The sequence below is a fragment of the Xenopus laevis genome, chromosome 1L, assembly GCF_017654675.1.
Source record: "Xenopus laevis strain J_2021 chromosome 1L, Xenopus_laevis_v10.1, whole genome shotgun sequence".
Classification (NCBI taxonomy): Eukaryota; Metazoa; Chordata; class Amphibia; order Anura; family Pipidae; genus Xenopus; species Xenopus laevis.
Window position 1 is genome coordinate 106,992,955 of NC_054371.1, and position 16,205 is coordinate 107,009,159.

The 16,205-nt window shown below is 37.7% G+C and overlaps 1 protein-coding gene across 5 annotated transcripts in view; it reads left to right on the forward strand.

Moving 5' to 3' along the window:
• atp8b3.L (ATPase, aminophospholipid transporter, class I, type 8B, member 3 L homeolog) overlaps window positions 1-15,338 on the forward strand; it is an 81,608-nt gene extending 66,270 nt beyond the window's left edge. For all 5 annotated transcript variants that reach the window (XM_041561557.1, XM_018254507.2, XM_018254500.2 and 2 more), the window contains 6 exons: window positions 627-850; window positions 3,407-3,490; window positions 9,410-9,649; window positions 10,831-10,969; window positions 13,101-13,231; window positions 14,269-15,338. In XM_041561557.1, coding sequence (XP_041417491.1) covers window positions 627-850; window positions 3,407-3,490; window positions 9,410-9,649; window positions 10,831-10,969; window positions 13,101-13,231; window positions 14,269-14,445 — 995 coding nt within the window. In that variant the 3' untranslated portion in view covers window positions 14,446-15,338. The remainder of the gene's footprint in view (window positions 1-626; window positions 851-3,406; window positions 3,491-9,409; window positions 9,650-10,830; window positions 10,970-13,100; window positions 13,232-14,268) is intronic.
• Window positions 15,339-16,205: the final 867 nt, after the last annotated feature.

Consider the following 16,205-nt stretch of genomic DNA (forward strand, 5'->3'; position numbering starts at 1 on the left):
CCACTCTATTACTTACTAAAGGTTAACGTAAATGTTAAAAAGAAGATTTGTTAGCATTGTGGATTGTATTTTTTATTGCTATTTGTTTTTTTTAACCTGTCTATTCTTAGATTTATCAATAAAAAAAAATTGCCATCTAAAAGCTAGTGAGTTTTTTTAGAAATCAATGGGAGGTACATTTTTAAAATTCTAGCTATTTTTGTATCAAACTTTTGAGAAAGTTTGAGATTTTGCTAATCAAAAGGAACAGTAGAATATGTTAGTGTAATTGAGTGTCTTTTACACAAGTTTTCAATATTGAAGTTTTACAAATAAACTAGCAATTGAGATTTTCGAGTTTTGAAGATTTTTTTTTCAAATTTGCAAGAAACTCAAATCTGCCTCTATGTGAATGGATAAATATACTTTGGAGATCTGTAGATCCTTTGCCACTTTACATATTGTAGAATGTGCAGGATGAAAAATAGATTGCTTTCAAAGTGTTCTGAAAGGATGTACCTTGTACTTTGAGCATGACAGGGGAGCTGCCAGAAGTCAAGCATAGTCTCTTAATAAAGTAGTTTCTTTTATTTTTGTTATTTTCAGTAACTTCTATGACCAACACTACCTGTGTTTTCTTTCTTTAGCTGCAGATATTGGAGTTGGTATAAGTGGACTGGAAGGAACCCAGGCTGTGCAATCAAGTGATTTCTCTATAGCACAATTTTTTTTCCTGCAACGTCTCCTCTTTATCCATGGAAGGTGGTCTTATTTGCGCATCACCAAGTACTTCAAATATTTCTTCTACAAGACTTTTGCAAATGTTCTTGGCCACGTCTGGTTTGGTTGCTTCAACGGATTCAGTGCCCTTGTAATTATCCTTTCATTAATTAGTGTGTTTAAATACTATACACACACACTGTAACTCTTACGTAACCTTTTTATCCATTGTTTTCAATTTTACATTCGGCTTAAAGGAACAGTTAACACCATAAAATTAAATTGTTTTAACTGAATGACAATATAATGTACTGTTACCATGCCCTGGTAAAACAGGTGTATTTGCTTCAGATACTCTACAATAGTTTATATAATCAAGCTGCTGTGTAGCCATGGGGGCAGCCATTCAAAGCTGAAAAAGGAGAAAAGGCACAGGAAACACATCAGATAACAGATAAGCTCTGTAGTATACAATGGGATTCTTCAGAACTGATATGTTATCTACTGTGTATCCTGTACTTGAATGGCTGCCCCCTTGGCTATACAGCAACTTGTTAAAGGGATACTGTCATGGGGAAAAAATTTTTTTTTCAAAATGAATCAGTTAATAGTGCTACTCCAGTAGAATTCTGCACTGAAATCCATTTTTCAAAAGAGCAAACAGATTTTTTATATTCAATTTTGAAATCTGACATGGGGCTAGACATATTGTCAATTTCCCAGCCGCCCCAAGTCATGTGACTTGTGCTCTGATAAACTTCAATCACTCTTTACTGCTGTACTGCAAGTTAGAGTGATATCACCCCCTCCCTTTTCCCCCCCCAGCAGCCAAACAAAAGAACAATGGGAAGGTAACCAGATAGCAGCTCCCTAACACAAGATAACAGCTGTCTGGTAGATCTAAGAACAGCACTCAATAGTAAAAACCCATGTCCCACTGAGACACATTCAGTTACATTGAGAAGGAAAAACAGCAGCCTGCCAGAAAGCATTTCTCTCCTAAAGGGCAGGCACAAGTCACATGACTGGGGGCAGCTGGGAAATTGACAAAATGTCTAGCCCCATATCAGATTTCAAAATTGAATATAAAAAAAATCTGTTTGCTCTTTTGAGAAATAGATTTCAGTGCAGAATTTTGCTGGAGTAGCACTATTAACTGACGCGTTTGGAATAAAACACACCCTTTTACCAGGGCAGGACAACAGTACATTATATTGTCATTCCATTAAAACACTTTCACCATTAACTTTTTGGTGTTACTGTTCCATTAACACAATTTCTGCAACAGCCTTGTTAATTCACAAATGATTCCACGTCACCAGCAGATCTTGCAACTAATGGTGGTGTTCTGCTGCAGTCTACAGAATAAGTAAAATTCTGATAAAATTAACAATAACAAAAGTGACTCAGATGAGGCTTAATGAGAATATAACAGACTACAGGTGTTGGGGTGTCCACTAAATTAACAATATGAAACCAGAGAAAACGCAAGGGACTTTTCCCCACACTACATGTGTCTGAGACGGTCTGCAAATAATATAGATGATTAGAAGTCAAAATAAGATAAAAAGCGATTTTTATTCACCACCATGCCATATTAATCAAGTAAAATTAAAAATATTTAAAAAATAAGCAGCGCTGCATATAAAACTGAAGGGATCCCTTCTATGAGGGGTCCTCATAGAAGGGATCCCAGGGCCTCAAAGGTGACTCCTGCTTGTGTCAGGCATTAAGTCCAATTATCCCTTGTACCTGTGCGTGCAATCGAGCACAAGGCACAAAGCGTTAGCTTGCACCTCACTACAAGTAGTTTGCAGATGTTTAGTGAGCTTGCTGTTTCCCTAGTCTCCAGCACTTGAACCTTGCCCATACTAAATGATCCATTTAGTGTATTTTCTTATGTATGCAACTTCTCTTATAATGTTTAAAAGTCTGCTTTATTGCTTGGTTGATCAAATGTAAAAACCAAAGTGTAAATTGGAAGATGAGCAGGAGTGGGTATGAGGAAAAAGATATTAAAGACAAAATAATAACTACACTTCAGATGTTGTTTCACATCCATTATGCTTCATGCCACTTGCACTAGCAACCAATGTTTCAATTCAGCAGCCAAATCCTAAAGGAGACAAATTGTAAAGCTGCTAAAATGAATCCTAAATCTTAAACATTACTTAAAAATACTGGTCACCTGCTTTAAGGGCTGAACTCCATGGCGCACTGTTCTCTGACATGTCCCCATAGGATGTGCAGAAGAGAATGGCACTAAACGTGAAATCGCAGGTACAAACTACATGTATCCAACTGTCAGATATGAACGCCGCATGCATGCGTCTTCATCCGACAGTCGGATACATGTAGTTTGTACATGTGATTTCACGTTCAGTGTCGTTCTCTTCTGCACATCCCACATGTCACATGGGTGTCATCGCATGGCAACGTGCCGGACAACAGTGCACTGTGGAGTTCAGCCTTTAAAGAAATCATCTTACTGGCTATTATGGGTTTCCACACCTGGGCAAACCTATTGCTCATTATTACATCTGGATACTAATGTTAATTGTATGGTGAATTTTCTTATATACCAGGGGCACTGAATAATGTCCCTTGTGATAATAAGTTGGATGGCAGAATTAATGGGCTAAGAATTCATTTCATAAATTGACTAGATTTGCTGACAAGTTTTCCATCTGCTTTCTTTATTTTGCAGACCCTGTATGATAGCTGGTACATATCACTCTACTCTGTTACCTTCACTTGCTTTCCAGTTCTGTCACTGGCTGTGCTTGAACAGGTGAGACAACATTTCTGAATTGTCAAAGTAAACAAAAAAATGTTATATCATTGCCATGAATATCCTGTAAATGAAATCCTTATAAACGGTGCATAGTGATGTCATTTCTGTCACAGGACTCTTGAAACTTGTGTATTATAATAAATAAAGTAACCCCTGTTGCCAGTGTCGGACTAGAGCATTGGGGGACCACCGGGATTGCAACCCAAAGGGCCCTCCGTGCAGTCACCATGCACGCATAATTACCAAGTATAACGTTTAGTAAGGTAGGGAATGATTATTTAAAAAGTCAGACAAATCAGTTTTATAGTTGAAAATGGTTGTTTAACTCATGCTGTGCCACTTCCGGGTTCAAGAATGAGAACCTTCAGCAGAAAAAGTAACTGCAGGGGAGTGGGGGTGGGATCAGGAAATCCTCCTCCAGTGACATGGAGTGAGTCTGTACTCATACCACTGTTGGGATCCTTTGGGAAACAGAAGTTCTGGTATTTTTTATGCAGGTAATGCTCACAAATATGGCTTTGTAGAATTATAGCCTCCACTATTTAATTTCCCTAGTTAAACTTTGTAACCTGAATTACTGGGTTAAGTATTGACCTCTGTTCCTTATTGCTTCTCTTGTCAGTCACCCATTTTTTAAAAATTGTTTTTGTCTAGTTAACCTCCTGGTCCTGTTTGGCTTAGATCTAATTTTACTGATGCTCCTGTAAGTGGGGTTAATTCAAATGTTCAGTTTATTGCATTTCCTATATTTGGTCACTGGGTGGCAGTTGTTCCTTTCAAATTTTTATTTTGTACGCCATTCTTTGTAATAAATAATGTGGTTATTGTTCTACAGGCACAAGGGGAGATACTTCTTGTGGTTAGGGAAGAGACAGGGGTCGAGTAGCTGCAATTTTGCTTGCCAAAACTAGATAGAGCTAAAGCTTTTATTGAGAGAGAACAATGTTAGTGATTGTAGGACCAGTAAAAAGAAGGTTCCAGTGGCCTCACCAGTAAATAGCAAGTTAAAAATATAAAATTTGAAAATGTGATTGGGTTGTTGCATACACTGCTGCCTTGCCCTAGAATTGCATCGCCATTGACTCTCCCCCAAAGCTCTCATTAATCCAGTGCCTATTTGGAGGTCAGTTTAAGACATTGTATATGCACAAGTTGTCAGTCACCATTTCTTGCTTACTAATACTGCTGGTCTGTATTCATACCATTCTAGAGCAATGTGCCATTAGAACCTTACCAGAAGCTCAGCAATCTCTTCTCTTGCTCTGGTTAGCAGTAACAGAGGTTGCAAAGTGTTACAAATTTTGATGGCCCTAGTTGAGCTTAAAATTGTTGTCCATTACACAGTTAGAGCATGTGGAACTGCACATACTGGAGTATTAATTTTAATAGGATCTCTGTTTGTATATATATATATATATATATATATATATATATATATATATATATATATATATATATATATATATATGGGGGGTGTAAACTATTTGATGTGGGGCAGAAAGTTTTGTAATTGTGTCCTTAATCCTTGGACACTTAGGCCTCACTCCTCTCTCCAGGTTTGGGAAGATGGAAACAGCAATTGCCCTTTAGGGGAAGAGGGAAAGAGCAAAGTGGGCAGCAGAAAGGGGTAGTACAATGCAAAGCAGACAGCAAACAGGGAAGGTTGGAAAAATACAGACAGGGGTGCTTCGCCAATGAGGCGAGCTGAGGTGGTGCCTGGCTTTACTAGTGCAAGAGGGCGCAGTTTCGCTCTCCGCACTAGTGTTCCTGCCTCGGATGCCTCCCCTCCTGATAGGTAAGCCGGCGAAGGGGGCGGAATTTGAAGAGCCGCCTCAGAAGTCTTCTTCGTCAGAATCGGCGCTGAATACAGAATATTTGGAAGGAGAGCACATAAGACTAAGAGGAATTAGAATGGAGGCGAATAGAAGATGAGGTGACAGGACAGAGAAGAAGAAAGTCAAGAATATAAGAGTATAGGAGAGAAGTAAATAATAGGCCATTTGTACACTGCCTTCCCCAGAATTGCATTATGAGTGAGAAACTGGCTGAGTGCAAAAATAAACTTTCAGCCATCTGATCTTTTCTCATCATTTTGTTGCCTTTCAGCATAGAGATGTACACATACAGATGACTTTTGAACTTCTGAATTATAAGACTGACTGCAGTTACACAAAATGCCCAGGAAAAAAAGGCTGACTAGGCAGTGCACTTAAATTTAACAAGCCAGTATCAGACTGCACACTAAGTTTAGAAGAGATAGTAAAGGCAATCAAAGAGTATATAATGATGCTTTAGCCATTGTCCACTGCTCTCGCTGTATGATGTACTTTGCATACAGTATCCACAATATAATGTACTTAAAATGCAATTACACTCTTCACTCATTGTATACTGTGCTGATATTTCTATTTCATAACAACGTTTCTTTGCTCCCACTGAAAAACATGCTGGACTAGCCAGAGTAGCTGGTGGCCTTCCCTGTAACTATATTCTATTCTGGGCATTGCCATTACCACTGTTCTCATTATAATGTGATGGAAGATGCCAGTATTCACTGCTTTCACTACATAATGGGCTTTGGGTTAACAGGGTTTCCTGCTTTTGCTATAAAATATGCTGGGGAATAATTATTACCCATCCCCATTAATACTGATTGTTCCCTCTGATAAATAGGCTAGTGCTCATGCTAGATTTTCTAATAGACCTGCATTCAGTCTATAATGTCAAGATTGTCAGTAGCCATCTGTAACGGGGTCACGGCTTTTAACCCCTTTGTTACCTGCAAGGAACCACCGTCCTGCTTATGGAGACACCTTAAGTTAGACACAGTAGGCGGAAGGCTGCAGTAACCACGTTCTCTTTATTGTTGATGGACAGCTACAAAGACAGGCACTCATTTGCAAGGCTCTATCCCCCAATCCTTCTTTTGCTTTCACTCTGTTTAACACACTGTCAGGGGGCACTCGCTCCTTCACTCCGACACCCCTTCGGTCTTGGCCAGATATGTCCTGCTGAGCCTTGCCTCTTCCACCCTGACTGAAGAGATTCCTGCTGGACACACTGTGCCCACTACCTCCTTGTAGGGCCCTGCTGCCCATGCTAATCACCTGACTAACTTACACCCACTAGAGTGTACTATTACTACTTGACCTCTAACTGTCTAAGTACAATATCTTCTATATGGGATGACTCAACTGCCATTGAGGTGACTCCCCTCACTTGTTCCCATGACGCATCTCAATCTTTTTTACCTGCAACCTTCCCTTTTATCATCTTCTACTCTCCACCCACTGGGGACTTTGCCTAGCAACAGCTACTCTCTAGTTCCCTCTAATGGTTCAACTGAAAATATCTATATTAACTATCAATCATACATTTGATTTAAATGTTTAACATATCACCGACTACGCACCTGCTGCATTGACCAGGATATACTCACTCTTGTATTTCAACAATTACAAAGAAATTGAATACTCTAATATGGCCCTACTTGTCAGTGCAGATGTTGTGGCATTCTTCAGAGGCAGATGGGGGGGGGGGTGCAGTTTTTGCATCCTGACCTGTGGTCTCCTAGTTAAGCTACTGAAAGGGGAACAGCATTTATGTGCTGATTGCACAAAGCCCCAGTGCACCACACCTGCACCATTACAGCCTACTGTTATACCAAGCACAGACAGGTCTTTCGAACCTCATCCTATTGTACGAGTTAAATCAGTCCAGATTTCAAATCTCTTGATAGCACTAGACTAGTCCAAACCCAATAGAAAGCCAGTCCAATTCAGCATAATGCTTGGTTAACAAGCACACTAAGGGGGTTATTTATTAAGGAGGTTGTGTTTTCCACGAAAATTGGAGGTTATTTTTTTGGTCAAATATCACATTTTCGGGTTAAAAAAACTAATCAAATTTTTTTTTGAGATTAATTATACCCCAACCATGGAAATAGTTTGAAAATACACCATCTAAAAACCTTTCAAGATCATGTAGGCATCAGTGGCAGAGGTCCCTTGAACCATTTGAAGATGTTAATAGCCGTCATGATGTTTGTTTTTTTTGTTCAAGGGTTTAGCCCGAAAGCTCGAACCATTCAAGCGTTTAGATTTTTTTCACCAAAAAAGCGGTTAATTAGAGTCTTTGCTGAATAGAGTTTTTTACATTCAAGTTTTTTCTTAAATTAGAAACTGTTCGAGTTGTGAGTTCATTTGCATTCATTCGAGGTATTAAACATTCTAAAATTGGACCTTTGATAAATAGCCCCCTAGGAGTTGTGGCATATAAAATGTATGTATATTCCAATCATGCCTTGGACAAATGAGTACTTTCCATCATAAGGGACAGCTACAATATTCTGCCAAAGGACTTGTTCAAATCGATATGTTCTAACAGACATTGTAACAGCACTACAAAGAAACAATGTAATCTTGCAGCTTTCTCATGAAGGGCATTAAAGAGCTTTCTACTCCAATTCGTTCTTTTGCTTTTAGTTGCAAAGGTTAGTAACTAGGTTGTTAATTGGTTAGTTGACATACTGCTTCTTCGGTGTCTCTATCTTTCTATTCTTCTGAGCTTTACACCCCTAACAGCTACTTATTGAAAACATATTGAAAACTCTTAAATAAAGAGTAAGAAGCTGCTGCTGCTTCGTCTTCTGTTCTGCCTCCTGAGTTTGGGAAGTTTAATAGTGACATTGCAGTAGATGTAGTTTAAACTTTGCCAAGGCATTTAATACAGCGTTACATATATGAATGATAAGTCTTTTGGTTTTTGTTTTGATATTTCAACTGGCTGAATTTGCTACAGAGAATGGCCATGTAAAGGTAAAACCTGTCATTTTCCTTTGTGGGTATTACTTCCAGGTTGACATACATTATAGTATAGAGGTTAAGCAAAGGCATTTGTTATGTAACCAAGTGTAACTCGTTGACCTGAGTCCACATAGTTTTGTGAATACTGATTTTAAATTGCCAGCAAAGATCAGAGCTTCCCGCTTGCTTAGCCATTGGGAGCATCATTACTGTCTTTTTTATCATTATAACACTTTCCAAAAGAATTAATAACCTTATTTACTGCCTGCATACTGCTGGGTGGGTTCCCCCCACAGAAGGAACACTCATGTTTAAACTAACAAATTGTGTTTCACTTGAGTGGCTCTAGTTGAAAAGTCAACAAAGATCTGTTCTATCAAGGGTGGCTGGTACCAATGTTACAGTATATTTCACGATAGAGCAACCCTTCATTCTGACTTATATAGGCAGTATAAGCATGTGCATATATATAAATGATACACAGAAGCTGCATAGACTTGTCTTCATCATGTTGAGTGTGTAGAAATGAATAATCAGTTAGTGATCCCCAACCTGTGGCTCCCGAGCAACATGTTTCTCACCAATCCATTGGATATTGCTCCCAGTGGCCTCAAAGCAGGTGCTTATTTATGATTTCCTTGTTTAAAGGCAAGTTTTGGTTGCATAAAAACCAGGCGTACTGCCAAACAAAGCCTTCTGTAAGCTGTCAGTCTACATAGAGGATACCAAATGGCCAATCAAGGTCCTTATTTCGTACCACCCAGGAATAATTCTCAACTCTTTTTATATCTGAATGTGGCTCATGGGTGAAAAAGGTTGGAGACCTCTGATCTAGGTGAATAAGGATAAAGACATTGACAAACTAAATGGATCATATTTTGATTTAGTCATGTCAAGCTGAAAGCCACAGGGTGTAACCTCGCATGAATGGTCATAATTCTGTATACCAGCCTTAGAGAAAAAAGGGAACTAAAGTTTAGCTGGTAAAAGGTAACAACAAACAACGTTTCAGGCTATACACTAGACCTTTATCAAGAGGCTCTATAAAGGACTGGGGTGAAGCCCAGAATATTATTTGCAGTATCTTAAAGAACCCTTTTTTGCATTTTAGGATGTTACTGCTGAAGTCAGCCTACAGTCTCCTGCATTATACCGAGTAGGACAATCTGGCTCTTTGTTCACTTACAAAACATTTCTAATCACATTCATAAAAGGAATAACTACTTCCTTGTCCACATTCTTCATATCATTTGGGGCATTCCGAGACACTGCTGGTCCCGACGGGATATGTGACTACCAAGCATTTGCTGTTACAACCGCCACCACCGTGATACTGTCTGTCACTATAGAGGTAAAAAGTATACATTTTAATTTAATGTGACAAACTTGCAAAATCAGTTATGTACTTTTCCCTGCTGGAGGATCTTATATTTTTACCTTTGTGATAAGAATGTAGTGATATGGACCAGTTTTCCCCCAGGGATTTTCTTAAGAATATGTTAATACCCTAGGCATGTTCCTAATCTGCCTACTCCTTAGTTGTGGTCCTATGCCTGCTACTTCATATTTGGGGACATTTATTATGATTTTTGCAGAGAAAAGTATGTATGTACTTGTTCCCTAACTCTGGTGGTCATTTATCTTGGCCTGCACTGGTAAAACTGGAATGTTTGCTTCAGAAACATTACTGTAGATCAAGCTGTGGTGTAGCCATTCCATCTGAAAAATGAGAAAGGGCTCAGTTACATAGCAATTAAGCTCTGCAGAATACAATGGGTTAGTTCTCACACAGAAAAAATAAGTCAAACACTAAAACAGGACTTAATGTAATGCTATTTAAAAGTTTTTTTCAAAACTCACTTTTTGTTAAACGTTACTATTGATAAATTTAAATTCTGCAGCACAGTTTTCAGCTCTCAATTTGCTGCAGGTCTATCTCGTTTCTTCCATAACCCATTTCATGCTATAAGAGCTTCCCTGTTTGTATTAAACAACACTCTAACATTTTTTAATTGATACCATAAACTTTATGTAGAAACCTTTTACATAATTTACAGTATTCTCTACAATTAATAATGTCTACAGCAGTTCATGTGCAACCTCTGTCGATCTCTAGGCATAACAAGCTATCTTGTTATCTATCTAGGCAATCAAGTATATTTGTATGTTTGTACCTATCAAAATAATGCTGATCTTTTAACTAAGAGTTGTAATAACACATGTATCAATTCTGAGACAACTCTAGAAATAATAGACCTATGATTCATGGGACGATCGCCCTTACACACTTTTGACAAATTATAAAATACTGGTGGAAAGGAAGGGGCTGAATTCAGTAGTGATGCATTGCTGGGGTATGTGTGCCAAGTAATGTAGAAGGTAATATAAATAAGTTGTAAGATAATAGTGCAGAAGTTGGGTGGAAGGCTGGGTATTGATGCATAACAGTGGGAACAAGTTGTGACTGACTTCTGCTTCAAGTCAGCCTAAAACCCTCAAATTATTTTTACAATAATTTCTTATTTCTGACAGATCATTTTTGAGATCTCCTATTGGACCCGTCTCTCTGTCATTGCTGTTGTCATCAGCCCACTGCTATATTTCCTCTCCTCATTTACCAGCCAATCATTTCCATTGTTTACCTTCCAGCCAACAATGTTCCAGTTTCCAGGTAAAGCACAACTATTGCATGGCAAGCGGGGGGTGAGTGGGTGTGGACGGGTGTTGTGTGTGGCCAAATTTACTGTACCATATCAATTCAGTCCATAGGCTGTTGTCACGAGGGCAGCCATCAGGGGGGAGAGTTGTAGGGGGCCCCGGCCACGCCACACTTACTTGATAAGCCGGGCCCCCATCCTTCTGAGAGCTGCTGACTTCGGGAAGGTATGGAAGTTTAAGGGGCCCTAGCCACCAATTTTCTTATAATGTGGGGGGGGGGGCCTGGCCACCAATTTTTTTTCTCATGTGGGGTCCTAGCCACCAATATTTTTTAATGGGGGGGCCCTGGCCACAAATGTTTTTTTATTGGGGTCCTGACCACCAATATCTTTTTATTTTTATTAACGTGGGTACCCTAGCCACCAATATTTTTTTTGTTTTTTTACTGTGTGGTGGGGAGGGCTTGCGGTGGGCGCAGCCCAGGGGGCCCAGGAAATTTTGTGGTACGGGGCCCTGCGATTTCTGATGGCGGTCCTGGTTGTCACTGAATAGTCCCTTTTTCTCACCACCTTTAAGGTGTTTGGGATGTGGAGAAATAACATTGACAGTTATGTGGCATCCAAGTGATGCAACTAAATTCTGATTATCTATAAATTATACAACAAAACAAAATAAGGAAGTATTTAAATGATGATATAGTCTCATTTCAGACAGCCCAGTCACACTTATATTGAACAGTAAACTGCCTGTTTTTCAATTACCTATGTAACTATGGAGACTAGGATATTGTAATCTAGGATATTTTCCAGCTACTATCCTTGTACAATGACAGCAAAAAATAGTAACAGCTCAAAGAAGATATAGAAAACATTAGGGTTGCTCATCTCTGGAGGAAGTTGTAGTCGGATGGCAACAGGATAGATGACATCAATTATACAGAAATTACCAAAACATTTGGGAGCACCTTTAATAAAAGTCACCCTGAGGTGGTCGAACCAGACTCTTTCTCCAACAGGATATATTGAGATGTGTATAAAAGCTATCTGTTCAGGTTGAAAGATGAGGTTTTTGGGTACCGGAGCTAAAGTAAATGCCTTCTTGAGGGATTTAATTGTATCTACATTGATAAATTGCTGATGGTACAATGTACCCCAAGCAGGTGACTTTGAACATAGATTTTCTAACACAGGATATCAGTAATTTGTTTTTAAAAGTACTTCCAAGAAGAAATTTGATAATAAGGCCATATTTCTCTGTATTATGAAAAATAGATTTTAATATTTTTTAATTCATGTAATTATCTACCATTTTTTAGACATTTATTACCATCTATCTTTCTAGAGAAATTAAATGAAATGACTCCCAAAATCAGACATATCTGCAAAGCTTACGTTGCACATATTTAGGGGCAGACTTACTAAGGGTCAAAGTGAATTAGAGGGATTTTTCGAAGTAAAAAAATTTGAAATTCAAAGTAATTTTTTGGATACTTTGACCATCAAATAGGATACTATGACTTCGAATTTACTTTGACTGTCTCTTTAAAATAACTTCGACTTCAAATTAAACCTGCTAGTGCTATGTTAGCCTATGGGGACCTTCTACAACATTTTTCTAAGTCTTTACACATCGAATAAAAATCGTTCGATCAATCGCTAAAATCATTCGAATCGTCGATTCAAACCATTTATTAGTTCGATCGAATTTGTTGAAAAAAATTCGAATTCAACGTTTTTTTAATTCGATGGTCGAATTTCGAAGTTTTTTGTACTTTGAAATTCGACCCTTGATAAATCTGCCCCTAAGATATATATCTCAGCTGAACTAATGCTCCCCTCATAAAATGCCCCATAAATTGGACAGCTCAATGTAAAACATTGCAAAATGTCTTGGGGAAAAATTTGGGATTAGTGAAAGGGTCCCTATAAAGAAAGTGGTACAATGATAAACCATCCTTCACACTCTAGATCTATAATGATACTGGTGATCAAAGGCATCCTTAGGCCTAAACTGCTAATCTATGCCTGTTAATTATATGGGTCCATTGCTTTCTTTTGCATATGTATGTAATCTCCATGTGAAAAATCCAAAGAAAATATGTTTAATAGAAATGGGAAAATAATGACTACTTATTTTTATTAAAGGTGCCAGCAGAAACACATTAAGCCATGGATACATATGGTTGACTATAATACTAGGAGTGGTGATAAGCATCCTGCCCTCTCTTGTCGTCATTTTTTTAAACAAAGTTATGAGCCACAATCGTATCTACAATGTAAGTACTTAGTTTATCCTGTCTACGTACAACATAGTTTATTGTGTATCTCTGTACAACAAAGAACAATAAAGCTAACAGCAAATGATTGAATTAGTTACAATACCTTCTCAGCTCTGTGGTTCAACTTAAAACCAAGTAATCCTTGGGGTAATGAATAAACACATGCAAAGATTGTTCTAATCCTATTTTTGCTCAAGTTTGTACATAACAGTGGCCTTGGATTTATTAACTATTTTTTTTTACACTTGTTTGGGTTTGTTGTTTCTGCTGTCCTAGTTGATGCAAAAAGAACAGAATCCAAATCAATCCAACATGTGTTTGTATCACTGTTGTCAACACTAGACTCAATATTAAATGGGACATCACCCCAAAACAACTTCCAATATACATTGATACTGCTTTAATACATTCATCCTAGTATCCTCTGATTTATTAAAGGGGATCTAAACCCCAAATATGAATTGGTAAACTTATTCAAAGTGGTCCTACGAGCACTTGCAATGTACATTCATTACTATTCAGATGTGACCTATGAGATATAAGCATGGTTTTATACTGCTTAAGCTTAAAGGGGTTGTTCACCTTCCAAACACTTTTTCAATTCAGTGGTTTTCAGATTGTTCCCCAGAAAATACTTTTTCAAATACTTTCCATTATTTATTTTTTACTGTTTTTCCAAAATCTAAGTTTAAAGTTGAACGTTCGTGTCTCTGGTGTTTGAGTCTGGCAGCTCAGTAATTCAGGTACAGACTAAACTGTTTTAAACAATTTTGCAACATTGAGTCTAAGCATCATCTCTGGGGTATTAGCAACTATTGTCTCAATTCTAACAGCTGCCTATAATGAAACCCAGAGATTCTGCTTAGCAGGGACAAAGATAAGAAATGTATCGACTAAATGTATCATGAAAATTCTTTTTAACATTTTCATTACAAAAGATACATTTAAATGGATTTGCTGTTATTGGTAGTATAAAAAATTATCGTGTGGCTGTTACCAGAATGCTAAAAAAATTGTCTTCTGTTTCTCTGTAGAATATGTGTTCTAAAGCTGATACGAACAGTGCATCAAATACAATTGCACTGGGTATGACTTTCAAGAAAGGAGCTCTGCATCGTAGATCTAGCTATGCGTTTTCACATAAAGAAGGTTATGCTGACCTTATTAGCAATGGCACAAGCTTACACAAAGCTAAACCAAAGGACTCCTGACCAGTCCTGGACTGGGATTCAGCCCTCTACCAGCATACTATATAATGACTGTCTATGGCATCTTACAGTGAGTGGCATCTATCAGTACATCAAGAAAATTTTAGAAGTCCTGTATGAACACAATGAAGATATTAATGCACAATACAGGAATAGCATCTGTTATCTGAAAACCCGTTTCCAGAAAGCTATGAATTATGGGAAGGCCATCTCTTATAGACTCCATTTTAATCAAAGAATTAAATTTTTTAAAAATAAATGCCTTTTTCTCGCTGTAATAATAAAATAGAACCTTGTACTTGATTTTAACTAAGATATAATTAATCCGTATTAGAGGCAAAACTATCCTGTTGGGTTTTTATTGTATGAATTTTAGTAGACTTAAGGTATTGAGATCCAATTTATGGGAAAACCCCTTATTTGGAAAACCCCAGGTCCTGAGCATTCTGGATAAAGGGTGCAATACCTGTATTCCAACCATGTTTTTATTTTTAGGTTTTAACCTTTTTTTTTTATAACTTGATGAGCTAACAATGACTTTGCATACAGTTTTATATGTGCCGTATATCAAAATTACCTGGCTGCCTACAGTAAAGACACCCGCTGGAGGAAAAGCCTATCCATCTTCACACATGTACAGATTTGCAAGAGAAGTCATCTGTTATATCAAGAATGTTCTTTATCAGGGCAAGTGGATTTCACTCATCACAAATATCAGGGGAATTATTCCAATTGTAGATATAGTAAGGTTAGTATTTAATGTATGTATGAATCACCTTTCAGTTTTACAACTAGGCTTATTAGAGAAACTTATATGGTCTACCTAATATGCTTACTTGACCTTATTAGAAATGATTTAAAATATAGTAATCCATTTATATAATTTGTAATTAATAATGGCTATATATATATATATATATATATATATATATATATATATATATATATATATATATATATATATATATATATATATATATATATATATATATATATATAGAGTTGCTTTGGGTGTCCGCACTCGATCTCCAATAGAGTAGAGGTGCACGATCAATGTTCATAATATGCAGTAGTAATGGATCAGCACACTCATTTTAGAAGTGATTAAAGTGTCTTTATTGGTAACACAGCATTGTTATCCGACGTTTCGGTCCCACCTGGGGACCTTTCTCAAGGATGGTGTGTACAAAATGCATCAAACCTTAAATACCCTCCCCCACCAGTGTGTTTTGGCGCCAGCATGACGTCATCAGTCCATGTACAGCTGTATAGTCTTTTTCAATCAAGTCTCTTTAGTTGCATGTGTGGAGTGTGCTTCAAATTTCCACCAGTAGGTGTCAGCCCTGTGCCTCTGTGAGCTTACATTATGTGTATATACAAAAAGGTTACTTTGTTCCTTCACTGCAACAATGAAACATCAAAAATTAAAAACATTACTTACAGATCTTGGTGAATAACCACATTGAAATCTGATACTTTGTATATGCTTTTCCTGTAGGATGAAAAAGATACAGTGAGACCTTTGGTTACATTTAGCTAAAACCTCAATTAAGAAAACAGGTTAGTTGTAGCTGTCCGTTTAGTCCCGTAGGCATAACACAGTCAAGTTCGTGTATCCAGAATGCTTCACGTTTTAATAACAAATTATCAATATCACCACCTCTTGGTGGTTTTGGTATATGGTCAATTGGCATACACTTGAATGCTGACGGGTCATGCCTTGCCTCCTTCCAATGTTTTGCCACTGGTTGTTGTGCGATGTC